General features: G+C 42.6%; 1 protein-coding gene across 1 annotated transcript; it reads left to right on the forward strand.

Annotated features, from left to right (window-relative positions):
* The first annotated feature begins 3,351 nt into the window (after positions 1-3,351).
* LOC126999349 (mitochondrial 10-formyltetrahydrofolate dehydrogenase-like) lies at positions 3,352-13,402 on the forward strand. The gene is made up of 4 exons (XM_050861878.1): positions 3,352-3,577; positions 8,035-8,228; positions 8,465-8,584; positions 13,116-13,402. Exons 1-4 carry the CDS (start codon positions 3,421-3,423, stop codon positions 13,368-13,370), a joined length of 726 nt encoding a protein of 241 aa, XP_050717835.1. The 5' UTR covers positions 3,352-3,420; the 3' UTR covers positions 13,371-13,402.
* The last annotated feature ends 566 nt before the right edge of the window (positions 13,403-13,968 follow it).

Genomic DNA, 13,968 nt, shown 5'->3' on the forward strand with positions numbered 1-13,968 from the left:
CGATACTGTTTGCTGATGACACGGTGCTCATTGCAGAAAATGAAAGTGACCTACAAAATTTGGTCAGTGTTTTTGATAGTGTCTGTAAAAGGAGAAAGCTGAAAGTAAATGTCAACAAAAGTAAAGTGATGGTTTGAGAGCGAAGTAGAAGTGAGGTTGTAGATTTTGTATGCCCATATAGAGTGGGAATTGAATGTGAAAAAGAATGCAAAATAATTTTGAATGGTGAAGAAATGGAGGAGGTCAATGAGTTTAAGTACCTTGGATCAGTTATGTGTAAGCATGGTGGTATGGAGGGAGAGATAGGAGAAAGGGCATTGCAAGGAAGAAGGGTGGTAGGGTCTTTGGGACGAATCATGAATGGCAGAAGTGTGAGCATGGAGGTAAAGAGGGATTTGAGAAATACAATAATAGTACCAACCCTCACATATGCAAGTGAAACGTGGGCGTGGAATGAAAGTCAGAGGTTTTAGAGTGCAGGCAGTGGAAATGAGTTATTTGAGGAGTGCTTGTGGTGTGAGTAGAATGGATGGAATGAGTAATGAAAGTGTGTACGAGCGTTTTGGAATGTGTCACGAGGGTGAAGGGAAGAAGTGTGGAGTGGTGGAAGAAGTGAAGCGACAGACCTTAAAGTGGTTTGGCCAATGGAGCGAATGGAGGAGAGTAAGATGACCAGAAGGGTGTATGTGAGTGAGATAGAGGGAGGGAATGCTAGAGGATGACCTCCAGTGAAATGGAGGGATAGGGTGCAAGAGTACGTTAGGGAGAGGGGGGAAAGATCTTTGAGAAACTTTGAGCAGGCAAGGAGGGAGTGTCTGGATTGAGAAAGTTGGAAGCTCTTCTGCCATGGCCATCCCCTTGTGGGAGCTCCTAGGAGCAGGTGTCAATGAAATGATGATGATGATGATGATGTAAATAAGTTCTTCATTTGATTGGGAACCACAAAGAGGAAAATATTTCATCAGGTGGCCTAAGAAAGACTACTGAAACCAAAGGATGAGACAGCAGATAAAGGGATGAGGGCAAGACGCTATTGTGGTTGCCAGGCGTGGCTTTACTGTGTAGCAGCGACGGGCCAAATTTGTGCCATGATTTAAACCCCCCAAAATAGATGATACATAATCTGATCACAAATGCTTGGATATATATTATGAAATGGTTTGTGTGAGGGGTGATTTTTTCTCATTTTTCTCGCTTGGAGGGATCATTAAGAAACATGATCCCCGCTGCTACCGGGTTAAAAACTATTCTCGGTCAGTCCCCGTGGATTTCTGACCCTCTGACCTTATCCATTATAAACGGGTCCATTATACCGAGGGTTTACTGTAATAAGCCGACAGCCCAGGCCAGGATTCAAACCCAGGCCTACAGATTCATAGCAAGGCACACTAGCCAGTGCACCACAGAAGTGATAACTTAACCCTTTCAGTACAGTGATGCCGACGTCGGCGTCACCATATGGAAAGGGTTAATCCTTTTCTAAACCTCTTAATCCTTTTCCATTTCCTCTTAATCCTCTTCTAAACCTCTTAGGAACAAATGGAAGAGGATCAAGAGGTTTAGAAGAAGATTAATCCTTTTCCATTTCCTCTTAATCCTCTTCTAAACCTCTTAGGAACAAATGGAAGAGGATCAAGAGGTTTAGAAGAAGATTAATCCTCTTCCATTTCCTCTTAATCCTCTTCTAAACCTCTTAGGAACAAATGGAAGAGGATCAAGAGGTTTAGAAGAAGATTAATCCTCTTCCATTTCCTCTTAATCCTCTTCTAAACCTCTTAGGAACAAATGGAAGAGGATCAAGAGGTTTAGAAGAAGATTAATCCTCTTCCATTTCCTCTTAACCCTTTCCATACTGTGACGCCAACATCTGCATCCCCGTATTGAAAGGGTTAAGATTCATGTTACTTGAGCTAACAAGAAGCACACTGATAGGAAGGTTTTGAAAGGAAACAATTGATGAAAGTACACATGTAACAGCACCAATTAACCCTTTATACATGTATTACAATGTCAGATAAACCACATTTTCTCTAATAATGTTGTTTATTAAGCACTAATTAGATGTTATTGGTGAGATTCTACTGTAATCTTTTTATTTATTTATTATTTTTTTTTTTTACATCTACGTCTATAGCGCCGGTAGGCTTGCTTGAGGGGCCTCGATGGTGTTCGGCCCCAGCCCATCATGGTGCAGGCAAGTGTTTATAGTGGCGCCATCTTCTCTTGGCTCATGTTGCCCCCCGGAACTCATTCTTGATTCACTTGGACGGTTTCCTCTAGAGTCTGGGTTGCTGGGTAGTCTTCAGGACAGCATGTGGGTAGTTTTAAGCCACTCGGCGGTGACTGAAAAATCCGAGTGGTAGTGTGGGGATTCGAACTCGGGTTGTCCATCACGCGGTGAATGTGGGCCCAGCACGCTGCCACTCAGCTCAGTTTTCCATGATTATTGCTAATTCAAAAGATGTAACAGTTTTGTTAAAATAGAAAATAAGAAAATGTAAATTAAACCAAGGTGCGCGTCACCGGGGCAAAATGCACCCCTGGCGTGTGCCCCCATTGATTGATTGCTTGATTAGTAATGTATAACTTTAGCTTTTCACATGATTTTCCGAATATATTCTGGGAATCCTTATATTTTAGAGATTCCTACATTTACCCTTAGATTACGACGATCGTACATATAAGTGCGCTACCACACGCCCCACCTGTACGGGGATCATATATATAATCATCACACTCTACGCTCCCTATGTTTCATGTATACCGCCAGTTCTTGACTCAGAAGAATGGTGGAGACATCTGGCATCCGCACACACACTCATTCGTCTCCAGCGCTTGGCCTACCGAAGGCCACAGATCATTTTCCACTTTTGTTCGGAATACATCTGTCATGTCTCATGATGTGTCAAGCAATTCCTCTGCTCCGGGCGGAAGCAGAGCGCGGGCAAATCAAAGTGACAGTGACTCTGATGACTGCTATGGTAGTGACATTGACAGAGGAGGGAGGGGCAAGTAGGTAGGTAGAGAGAGAGAGAGAGAGAGAGAGTGACCATGTGCCACACGAAAATGCTTAATATGTTTTCAGCCGTCATAACTTTTTTTATTATTATTAGGAGAGAAGTTTAAGTACACCACCATATATACTAGATGAATATACAATTATTTGAAAGAAGAAAGACACCATTTCCACCTCTTAAATGCCTAAACTTTCCCCGTGCACAGCATCCAGAGAAATGTATCACCACCTGTACTCTAAGGGTTAATACTATGTTGAAAAAAAAATGGTAAAACAAAATTTGCATGAGAAATACGGTTATGATATTGCTACCACATATTTTGTAGTTAGTATGCCATTACTAATGTGCAGTGCATCTGTTGGACAGAGTGTGTGGCCTGGTGACTCCATGGAACTACCCTCTGATGATGCTTAGCTGGAAGATGGCTGCCTGTCTAGCTGCTGGTAATACTGTTGTCATCAAGCCAGCACAGGTGTCTCCACTCACTGCTCTCAAATTTGCTGAACTCTCTGTGAGGGCAGGCATTCCCCCTGGCGTGATAAACGTTCTCCCTGGAACAGGTGGGTGTCTTAACAGCAGTGAGTAGGTTTTCTAGAGTATTGCACTGCCATACATTCTTCGTGGTGCAGTGGTTAGCACACTCGGCTCACAACTGAGAGAGCCCGGGTTCAATTCCCTTGGCGGAGTGGAAAAATTTGGGCGGCTTTTCCGATACCTCACGTCCCTGTCCACCCAGCAGTGAATGGGTACCAGGTGTTAATTAGGGGTTGTGTCCTATCTCCTAGGATCTGTTCCCTTGTTTAATTCCTTCCCCTTCTGTCTCTTTCCGGCATATGACCACAGACGTTGCACCGACTAAACGAAACTTTCAACTTTCCTTTCACTACCTCTGTTGTATATACTGTATTTGACGGCTTATAAGATGCATGGGCTTATAAGATGCACCCCCCATTTTCGGCAGGCATTTGAAAAAAAAAATAATAATAAACGGGTTTGAGCCACGAGTGTAATGTGGAGATTTTTCGCCCGACATTCGTAGCTCTCCCCACTATCAGATCATTATTAAAGTTTCACATGTATTTAGATCCTTATAAAATCCCAATAATTTACATTTAAAACCCTTAATATCTGCTGGGACCTACCAGAATTGGTCCTTCTTATAAACTCAAGGGCACTGCTTTGAGATGTAAAAAATGGCGGAGACAGTGACATTCAGAGGGGTAACGGGTATAAAGTTTGTGCATCATAGTTCTTTATTAATATTCTACATCATGTCTAGTTGTCATAGTGGCGCATTACCGCCACGAGTTTCGCGTTGCTTTGACATGTTCGGGTCACGTCTACCTACCGTCGGCGTCACGCGTGCTGTCTTAAAAGGCAGTGTCCAACCATTGGGGCTATGGGCAATCGCGGTTGCCAGTATGCCCAACCAGGAGCGAGTTGTTGGTTGTCCTTATGAATGGAAAACGGTTGTGAGTACGAGCGTGGGTATGTGGGTACCGAATGGCTGTACGTAAACAAACAGATGACGGCAGTGGCTGAAGAATGAGGAGCAGTGGAAGACGGCCCACCATTAGACTCTTAAAATGGACTGGCAGAGCTGGTTTGCTTACTACTTGATTAACAAGATAAGAGAACACCCCATGCTGTGGAACCACAGTCCAAAAAACTTTTTCTCAAGTCTATGAAAATTGTATATCTCTCGGTGTTGTTTTCCTCTTCTTCTTCTTCTTTTGACCTGTAATGCATGGCAGCTACGGTGAAAAGTAATAGTGAAAAATAGCAAAAGGGCATAGAAAAGCAAAATCAGGGAAAGAAAAGGACAGAAAAACACCTACGTTCAGGGTGAAGTGAATAAGTGCACACTGTTAAGTAACTATAAGGGCCGCTTTCACAGTCACTTTGTTTGTTTTGATCATTACCAATGGCAGTGATCGCCGCTCACCGTTGCCAGACTGTCGTACTCAGAGCATAGTATTTACCGGTTTCTGACGCCTAACTATTGCCAAGAAACATCAGGATCTAACTCTTTTAACGATAACTATAAATGAGTTTCGTTATTGGAGCCCAGAAGATGGTTTAGGGGTAAGATGTTGGCAAATATAATCGGCTGAGTACGACAATCTGGCAACGTTTAGTATTTCACGTGAAACTAGCCGATGGGGTAGTGGCGGCTGCACATGAAGCAAGAGATAATGAGAGTGTGTGGTAAGTGCGGGGCTAGGCTAACCCCGCAGCCGCCACTACCCCATCGGCCAGTTTCACGTGGAAATACTATAGCGGTGATCGCCGCCATTGGTAATGATCAAAACAAACAAAATGACTGTAAAAGTGGCCCTAAGTGCATGTTGTGAAGTATAAAAGTGTGGAGGAGGACCTAAGAAGCAATACAAAGCGTTACAGGTCAAAAGAAGAAGAAGAAGAAGGTTCGCTACACTGGCATGTGTTGCGAGAAATATCTCCCCGTTGAAATTAGTCATTCTGCTGTCCACCACACATGCGCGCTGTGGGCCTTCTGGCTTCTTCATCTAAGCTTGTCAGTATTTCTTTCACTTTGCTGATTTCATATCTCTCAGCGCTCTCACTGATATTTTCTCTTCTTTAACACCCATGATTATCACACTTTTTTTCTTTTCTGCCAATTCTCTAATCAAGTCTTCTTTCTTATTACTCGAACAATCTCACATTCCATCCTTACTTTTCTTTCTCTTTTTTGTTATTCTAGAATTTCTTTGAATCTTACTTTTTCCCTTTCCTTTTCTTTTTCCATTCATTTATTTCCACATCAACTATTTTCTTAACCCAGTAGCAGTGACGGGCCGAATTTGTGGCTTTACCGTGTAGCAGTGATGGGCCAAATTTGTGGCTTTACCGTGTAGCAGTGATGGGCCAAATTTGTGGCTTTACCGTGTAGCAGTGACGGGCCAAATTTGTGGCTTTACCGTGTAGCAGTGACGGGCCAAATTTGTGGCTTTACCGTGTAGCAGTGACGGGCCAAATTTGTGGCTTTACCGTGTAGCAGCGACGGGTCAAATTTGTGGCTTTACCGTGTAGCAGCGACGGGTCAAATTTGTGGCTTTACCGTGTAGCAGCGACGGGTCAAATTTGTGGCTTTACCGTGTAGCAGCGACGGGTCAAATTTGTGGCTTTACCGTGTAGCAGCGACGGGTCAAATTTGTGCTATGATGTAAACCCCCCAAAATAGATGATACATAATCTGATCACAAATGCTTTGATATATATTATGAAATGGTTTGTGTGAGGGGTGATTTTTTCTCATATTTCTCGGTTGGAGGGACCATTTAGAAACATGATCCCCGCTGCTACCGGGTTAGTCATATATTCCATGGACATATCACTATCACTATTTCTTCCTACCGTCTTTACTATTTCTTCCTTGAGCACTGCCTATATCTTGTCATCTAGTTATCATCTCTGGCACTTCTCTTTTTCAGTTTTTCATTTTCCCCTTAGTTTTCTGATTTCTTCACCACTGTGTGTGTTTGTATTTACCTAGTTGTATTTATCTAGTTCTGATATGAGGAAGTGAGCTGCATTTGTGTGGTCCCATTTCTGAGTCTCAGTTGGTCAAACTTTGCTGGGGGCTTCGTGGTGCAGTGGTTAGCACACTCGGCTCACAACCGAGAGAGCCCGGGTTCGATTCCTGGGCAGAGTGGAAAAAAAATGGGCGGCTTTTCCGATACCCTACGCCCCTGTCCACCCAGCAGTGAATGGGTACCAGGTATTAATCGGGGGTTGTGTCCCGTCTCCTGGGATCTGTTCCCTTCTCCTATAATTCCTTCCCTCTCCTGTCTCTCTCCGGTATATGACCACAGATGTTGCGCTGACTAAACAAAACTTTCCAACTTTTTCAAACTTTGCTTAAACTCGTTTAAATTTCTGGATTGAACAACATCTTTGTTTAGACTGTTTCATTGGTTGATGCATCTATTGGTGAAGCTGTATTTCTTAATGTCTTTCAGGCATCTTGTCTTTCTCAGCTTCCTTTCACGTCCTCTAGTTGCTCACCCATCCCGTACAAACAGATCCTCTCTATATCGATTTTATCTATTCCCTTCATCAACCTGAAAACTGCAATCATATCACCTCTCTTCTTAATTTTGGGGGTGGTAGCCCCAAATTTTCCAAGCTTTCTTGGTATGTTAAGTCCGCCAGGCTTGGGATTACCTTGATGCTGCTCTCTGGATTATTTTGATCCTTTGTATGTGCTTCTTTTTGCGTGGGGAGCATATTACTGCTGCATATTCTAATCTTGGACGAATCATGGCTACTATCAGTTTCTTCATCATCTCTTCGTCCATGTAGTGAAACGCTATTCTTATATTCATCAACAGCTTGTACATTTCTCTAACAATCTTGTTAATCTGTTTTCTAGTGACAGAAAAACACATTAACAAGATTGTTGAGAAATGTACATGTGTGTGTGTGTGTGTGTGTGTGTGTGTGTGTCTCTTAGAGCTGCACACTTATGCAGACTGTAAGTTTTGTAGATGTGGAAGCACAATCTTAGTTTATGGATTTGTACCCCTGAAACCACTCAAGCAAATGCAAAATCTGCCCGCAGACTTCCATGTTGTGGTGTGTGTTGTGGTTATAATCACTTACTCGGATTATTGAACTTTTACCATATCCGGATATTTGCAGATTTACAATTGCAGACGGTCGTGCGGTAGGCTTTCGATTTGTGGTTTGTGGATGGTATGGTTTTGTTTGTGGTGTCCAGCTCTGGTGAGCGTGTGTCAATCCATAAAACATTGGAAAAAGTGTTTTAAGGGGGCAAGCAGATATCTGTGGATATTTAACATCCGTAGGTGTGTCTGTTACCTAACCCCAATGGATGTTGAGATTTAACTGTAGTTTTTTCAGGCAAGCAAACTTAATCTTGGATTGATGTCTGGGATTTATGTTTCCATCATACTTAACTGTTGTTAACTGAAACACAAGAATGATATTATGTGTTCCTAACCATGTTATAATGTCTGAATATATACTGCAGGGAGCGTGTGTGGGCAGGCCATTGCTGATCACAAAGATGTACGAAAGTTGGGCTTCACAGGAAGCACAGAAATCGGCCAAGTAATCATGAAATCATGTGCAGTGAGCAATTTGAAGAAGGTTTCATTGGAACTTGGAGGGAAATCCCCATTTATCATCTTTGCTGACTGTGACCTTGATAAAGCTGTCAGGATGGTAAGAACAACTTAAAGCTTCTCTAAGGATTTTGAGTTTGCAGTGATGAAGGTTATTTTACATTGCTGTTGCTTGTAAGACCAAATTACTATCAGCAAAGATAATGGATTATAACATTTTATGATGAATGGAAATACCATACTTTAATTATCATCAGTCATATGATAAGTTATAATGATCAAGCATTTTGTAGGAGAATTATATGTACATACTAATATCATTGAATTGTAAAACAGGGAATGAGCAGTGTCTTCTTCAACAAAGGCGAAAATTGCATTGCTGCAGGACGGCTATTCGTGGAGGAGGCCATCCATGATGAATTTGTGAAGAGGGTTGTTGAAGAATGCAAGAAAATGGTGGGTGAACTTTCAACATTATTAGTTTCAAGGCTTGTACTTACATAGTTGCTTAATTCTCATCTTTACTGTCAAGTTTTCACAAGTGCCTACTGTGTGCGAAAAGAAGGAATAATGAAAGTAATGTGGGTGGTACAGAGTCAAGTAATGAAGTGTAATAAAGATTGGGGTGTTGGATGCTGAGATATCACTAATTGGTACAAAACTTGAGGATAATTCTCAGGGGGCGAGTTATTACAGCAGTGGGCACCATTGATCACCTGGATTTGGTGGTCTACAAGCAAATAGGGTAATGTTCACTAAGACTAAGGGAGTTCTTTATGAGTTAATATTCAACTGGTGTGGATATCTAACCTGGTGTCAGTGATGGGCCAAATTTGTGGCTTTACTGTGTAGCAGCGACGGGCCAAATTTGTGGCTTTACCGTGTAGCAGCGACGGGCCAAATTTGTGGCTTTACCGTGTAGCAGCGACGGGCCAAATTTGTGGCTTTACCGTGTAGCAGTGACGGGCCAAATTTGTGCCATGATATAAACCCCCCAAAATAGGTGATACATAATCTGATCACAAATGCTTTGATATGTGTTATGAAATGGTTTGTGTGAGGGGTGATTTTTTCTCATTTTTCTCACTTGGAGGGACCATTAAGAAACATGATCCTCGCTGCTACCGGGCTAATTTAGCATGGCAGCAAGGTGAGATGCCAGAAGACTAGAAAAGCCATAATTTTCCACCTGTACAAAAAGGCAGTGTTTTTATTTATTTATTATTTTTTTTTACGTCGCGGCCTATTGTGCTGGTAGGCTTCTTCCCGGTGGGGCCTGATGGTCGGCCCAGCCCGTTCTGGCACAGGCGAGTGTTTATAGTGGCGCCATCTTGCACTGAAGTGATTGCAACACTTATACATAGGGGAACAGGCTTGCTCATTGTGTTAGGAAATGTGTATAGAAGGGTTTTAAATGAAGGGATGATGAAAATAGGCAATAAAAATGTAAGTAATCAGCTAAGTGGTTTTAGAAAAGGGTGGGAGATGTGTGGAAAAGTTGGAAAGTTTGGTATAGTCGGCGCAACATCTGTGGTCATATGCCAGAGAGAGACAGAAGGGGAAGGAATTATAGAAGGGAACAGATCCCAGGAGACGGGACACAACCCCCGATTAATACCTGGTACCCATTCACTGCTGGGTGGACAGGGGCGTAGGGTATCGTAAAAGCCGCCCAAATTTTTCCACTCCGCCCGGGAGTCGAACCCGGGCGCTCTCGGTTGTGAGCTGAGTGTGCTAACCACTGCACCACGAAGCCCCTGAGATGTGTGGACTACATCTTTGCCCTGAAAATGGTAGAGAATAGCCAGACACCTGCTCAGTATATATTTGATTTTCTCAATACCGGCATGCTCTCTAATGACCAATTCTCTTATTTTCCACACCAAACTACATACAAGTGGCCCACACCATTTCCTTAAACCTCTGTCCACCCCCACCTGGCAGGGTTACCCATAGGAAGCTCAGGAAATGGTCATCGCCATATGGCGGTGTGGCCAGAGTTGCCAGGTTGGGGACTGCCGACCCGCCACATCCTTCCCCCAAAACCGCCAAATCCTATCAGACCAATTTGCTTTGCTCCCCTCCCCCCCCCAAAACAAAAAAATAATAATAATAATGATAATATTAAGGCATCACACGTAGACTTTTTCATAATCCAGAACATTTTATTTTTCTAAAATTAACACAAGTAAACCTAAAGCAATAGTATCAACATACTACACAGAAATCCCTTATAATTTACAAACAATGCCATCTACCTACTAATTACCCACAAAAGAAACAAATATATTACATTATACTGAATAAGTTATTAATGTCAATAAATAAAATGCTACCTTATGAATTGTGCTGTGCAATAGGAGAGAGATATAAATTTATCTTTAGCCTGTACCTACAGCTACAACTATTTTCCTCTATAGTTTCATAATTCAGGGAAAGCCAGGTCTGTGGTCGCGTCCTGTACGGTATATGACTTGAGTGAAAAAGGCTAACACTGATGATGTCGGCACAAATTCTTGGCAATAAATGCTGTGTCACGACTCAGGAGTTGTTTATTAATATGTCTGGATATCATGAACACATATGGGTATTCACTTCCGGAAGGCCTAGTGCAGGTGGCCTTAATTGACAAGAAAATAAGCCCCCCCCTCTTGACCTAACGTGACCAAATTAACCCTTTCACTACGGCCAGGGCCAGGCGAAAACAGCGCCCCGCCCCGTATCCGGGCTGGCCGCGTGCAGCAAATTTCAAACGTCGCTTCTAATTATAACAAGTTTTCAGCCATAATCTCAACATAATCATCATGTATCATTTATAAAACCATGCAAATTTAAATGGTGCACATAAAGAAACATAAATTATTTGATAATTTTGAGATGTAAGCATAAATATACAAAGAAATTTGCGAGATTAGCAACTCTCTCTCTCTCTCTCTCTCTCTCTCTCTCTCTCTCTCTCTCTCTCTCTCTCTCTCCCTCTCTCTCTCTATCTCTCTCTCTCTCTCTCTCTCTCTCTCTCTCTCTCTCTCTCTCTCTCTCTCTCTCTCTCTCTCTCTCTCTCTCTCTCTCTCTCTCTCTCTCTCTCTCTCTCTCTCTCTCTCTCTCTCTCTCTCTCTCTCTCTCTCTCTCTCTCTCTCTCTCTCTCTCTCTCTCTCTCTCTCTCTCTCTCTCTCTCTCTCTCTCTCTCTCTCTCTCTCTCTCTCTCTCTCTCTCTCTCTCTCTCTCTCTCTCACACACACACACCCTGGAGGGAGGAGGTAGAAGGAAGAAAGGAAAGAAGAATGAAAGAAGAATGAAAGAGAACAGAGACAGCGGGAGGATGAAAGGGAGGCAGGGAGGGGAGGCCGCATCCTTGAGCCGAGGGGGTGGTGAGATAAGCACTCACTACCCAGCCACTTGGCAACTCAAAGGAAGAGGAACTCCACACATGCACATACATCATTTCTTTCTCATTATTTTTGTTATTTTCTGTTAAAATTGATTGTTACTGTCAGGTACAAATAGGCGCAAGACACACTTACGTTATTACACTATAATAACATTGAAAGTCAAATAAAACATTATATCACATGCCGAGTCTCTAGGTAGAGTCAGAACAGAATACGGAATCACTCGGGAACATCTAAAACAAAATGTAATTATGACGCCGACGTCAGCGTCGTCGTATATTGCACTGGGCACTTCATGATGCCAATGTTGGCATTGCCGTACAGGAAGGGTTAAGGGCAAGGAGAGGGAATGGGAAGGGAGCAGCTGAGTGCGAACATTCTTCTTGTCGCTTGACAGTTAACTACATGTTTTATGAATCATGACCTCGAAAATTATTTTGATATAATAGTAAGGATAACTTGAAATTTACTGGAGACACAAAAAGATGCCAAAAAATCGCCAAGCAGGACAGAAATCTGCAAAGAATCGCCAGCCCGCCAGCATCAAATTTTGCCTGTCAGTGAAGATAAAAAACTGCCACATTTGGCGAGAAACCCGCCAACCTGACAACCCTAGGTGCGGCCAGCAAGACAGTGGCCGTACCCAGCCCCACCATGGCTTGCGCAGGACCCCCGTTTTTTGCCAAGAATTGGAGGGAATTCTTTAAAATCTGTCACGCCAGAACAAGAAACGCAAGAATTTGCAAGATTTGGGGTTGATTTTTGCTCGGTCTAGGGTAATTCTTGACCGCCAGATGATGGCTCGTCTCAGTCCACGTTGTAAACTCGTAATAATAGCATCTGTGCACTCGTGTCATGTTTTTAGCACTACAGAGTGTGTTTTCAGCACTACAGAGTGAGTTCATTGTGCTTTAACAATGTCCCCCAGAAAGATGGTTGAAAGGAATGGTGCTGCAAAGAAGAAAACAGTAACGGTGGATACTATGCTCGCAACAGGAACAGGGAGCGAGCCAGGGATCTCGGATATGGGGCGGGACGCTGTTTGGGCCCGGCCGTAGTGAAGGGGTTAATTTCAATGGGGAATTTCGTATTGTTTTACGAGTGTTTTGGTGTGGTACAAAAGTTTGTGCAATATTAATGTGCATAGTGAGCTATATGACTACGTATTTCATATTGAAAAGTTTCAGAAAGTTTTTGACAGATCAGCTTATTGGCTCCTTATAATTCATCTACAGGGTTGCTATTTAAGTCTCATTAACCCAGTAGCAGCAGGGATCATGTTTCTTAATGGTCCCTCTAAGTGAGAAAAATGAGAAAAAATCATCCATCACACAAACCATTACATAATATATATCGAAGCATTTGTGATCAGATTATGTATCATCTGTTTTGGGGGGTTTATATCATGGCACAAATTTGGCCCGTCACTGCAACACGGTAAAGCCACAAATTTGGCCCATCACTGCTACCGGGTTAAGAGGACACATTATTATGTCTTAAATTTTGTCACTCAATGAAGATCACAAAAGCCAAGGTTATGTATGCTTGGAGAGGTATGACTCCATTGGCATAGCAATATATAATTTTTTTGTTTCCAGGTCATTGGAGACCCATTGAACCGTGGTACAGCACATGGGCCGCAAAATCACAAAGCACACCTTGATAAGCTGCTCGAGTACATTGATGTTGGGTTAAAAGAAGGTGCCACATTGGTGTATGGGGGCGCAAGGGTCGACCGTCCTGGATACTTCTTGCACCCCACAGTCTTTACAAATGTAGAAGACCATATGTTTCTTGCCAAAGAAGAAAGTTTTGGTCCCATCATGGTAATCTCCAAGTTTGCTAATGGGTGAGTGTTAAGGATATTGTTAATCTATGTAGGCCTTTGAAAGTCCATCGCATGTCAGTTTTGCATATTTGTCACCTAATAAAAAACTTGTGGCTTGTCCATCATGAATCAAGCAACCTAGTAGGTTCTACATTCAATAGAAAACATCAACCTTTCAACTTGATTCAGTTTCTGGCTAGGGTCCAGCATAGTTTTAGTCATGTGTGATTAACTGGGTGGGTATAGAATTTGAGTTAATAGTGTGTGTGTGTGTGTATTTACCTAGTTGTAGTTTTACAGGGCCTGGGCTTATGCTCGTGTGGTCCCGTCTCCATATCTGTATTTGTCCAGCTTTTCCTTAAAGTTGTGCCCACTCTTCGCCGATACTACATCCTCACTTAGTCTGTTCCAAACCTCTATATTTCTTTGCAGGAAGCTATATTTCTTAATGTCTCTCTTTCCTCAACTTTTTACTGTGCCCTCGTGTGTTGCTGACGTTTCTTCCTTCTTAGTAGTAACTCCTCATTGTCTATTTCCTCCATTTTAATCAATAGTTTATAAATTTGTATTAGGTCTCCCCTTTCTCTTCTTTGTTCCAGTGTTGGCAGGTCCATTTCCTTTAT

Source organism: Eriocheir sinensis, chromosome 2, assembly GCF_024679095.1.
Source record: "Eriocheir sinensis breed Jianghai 21 chromosome 2, ASM2467909v1, whole genome shotgun sequence".
Taxonomy (NCBI): Eukaryota; Metazoa; Arthropoda; class Malacostraca; order Decapoda; family Varunidae; genus Eriocheir; species Eriocheir sinensis.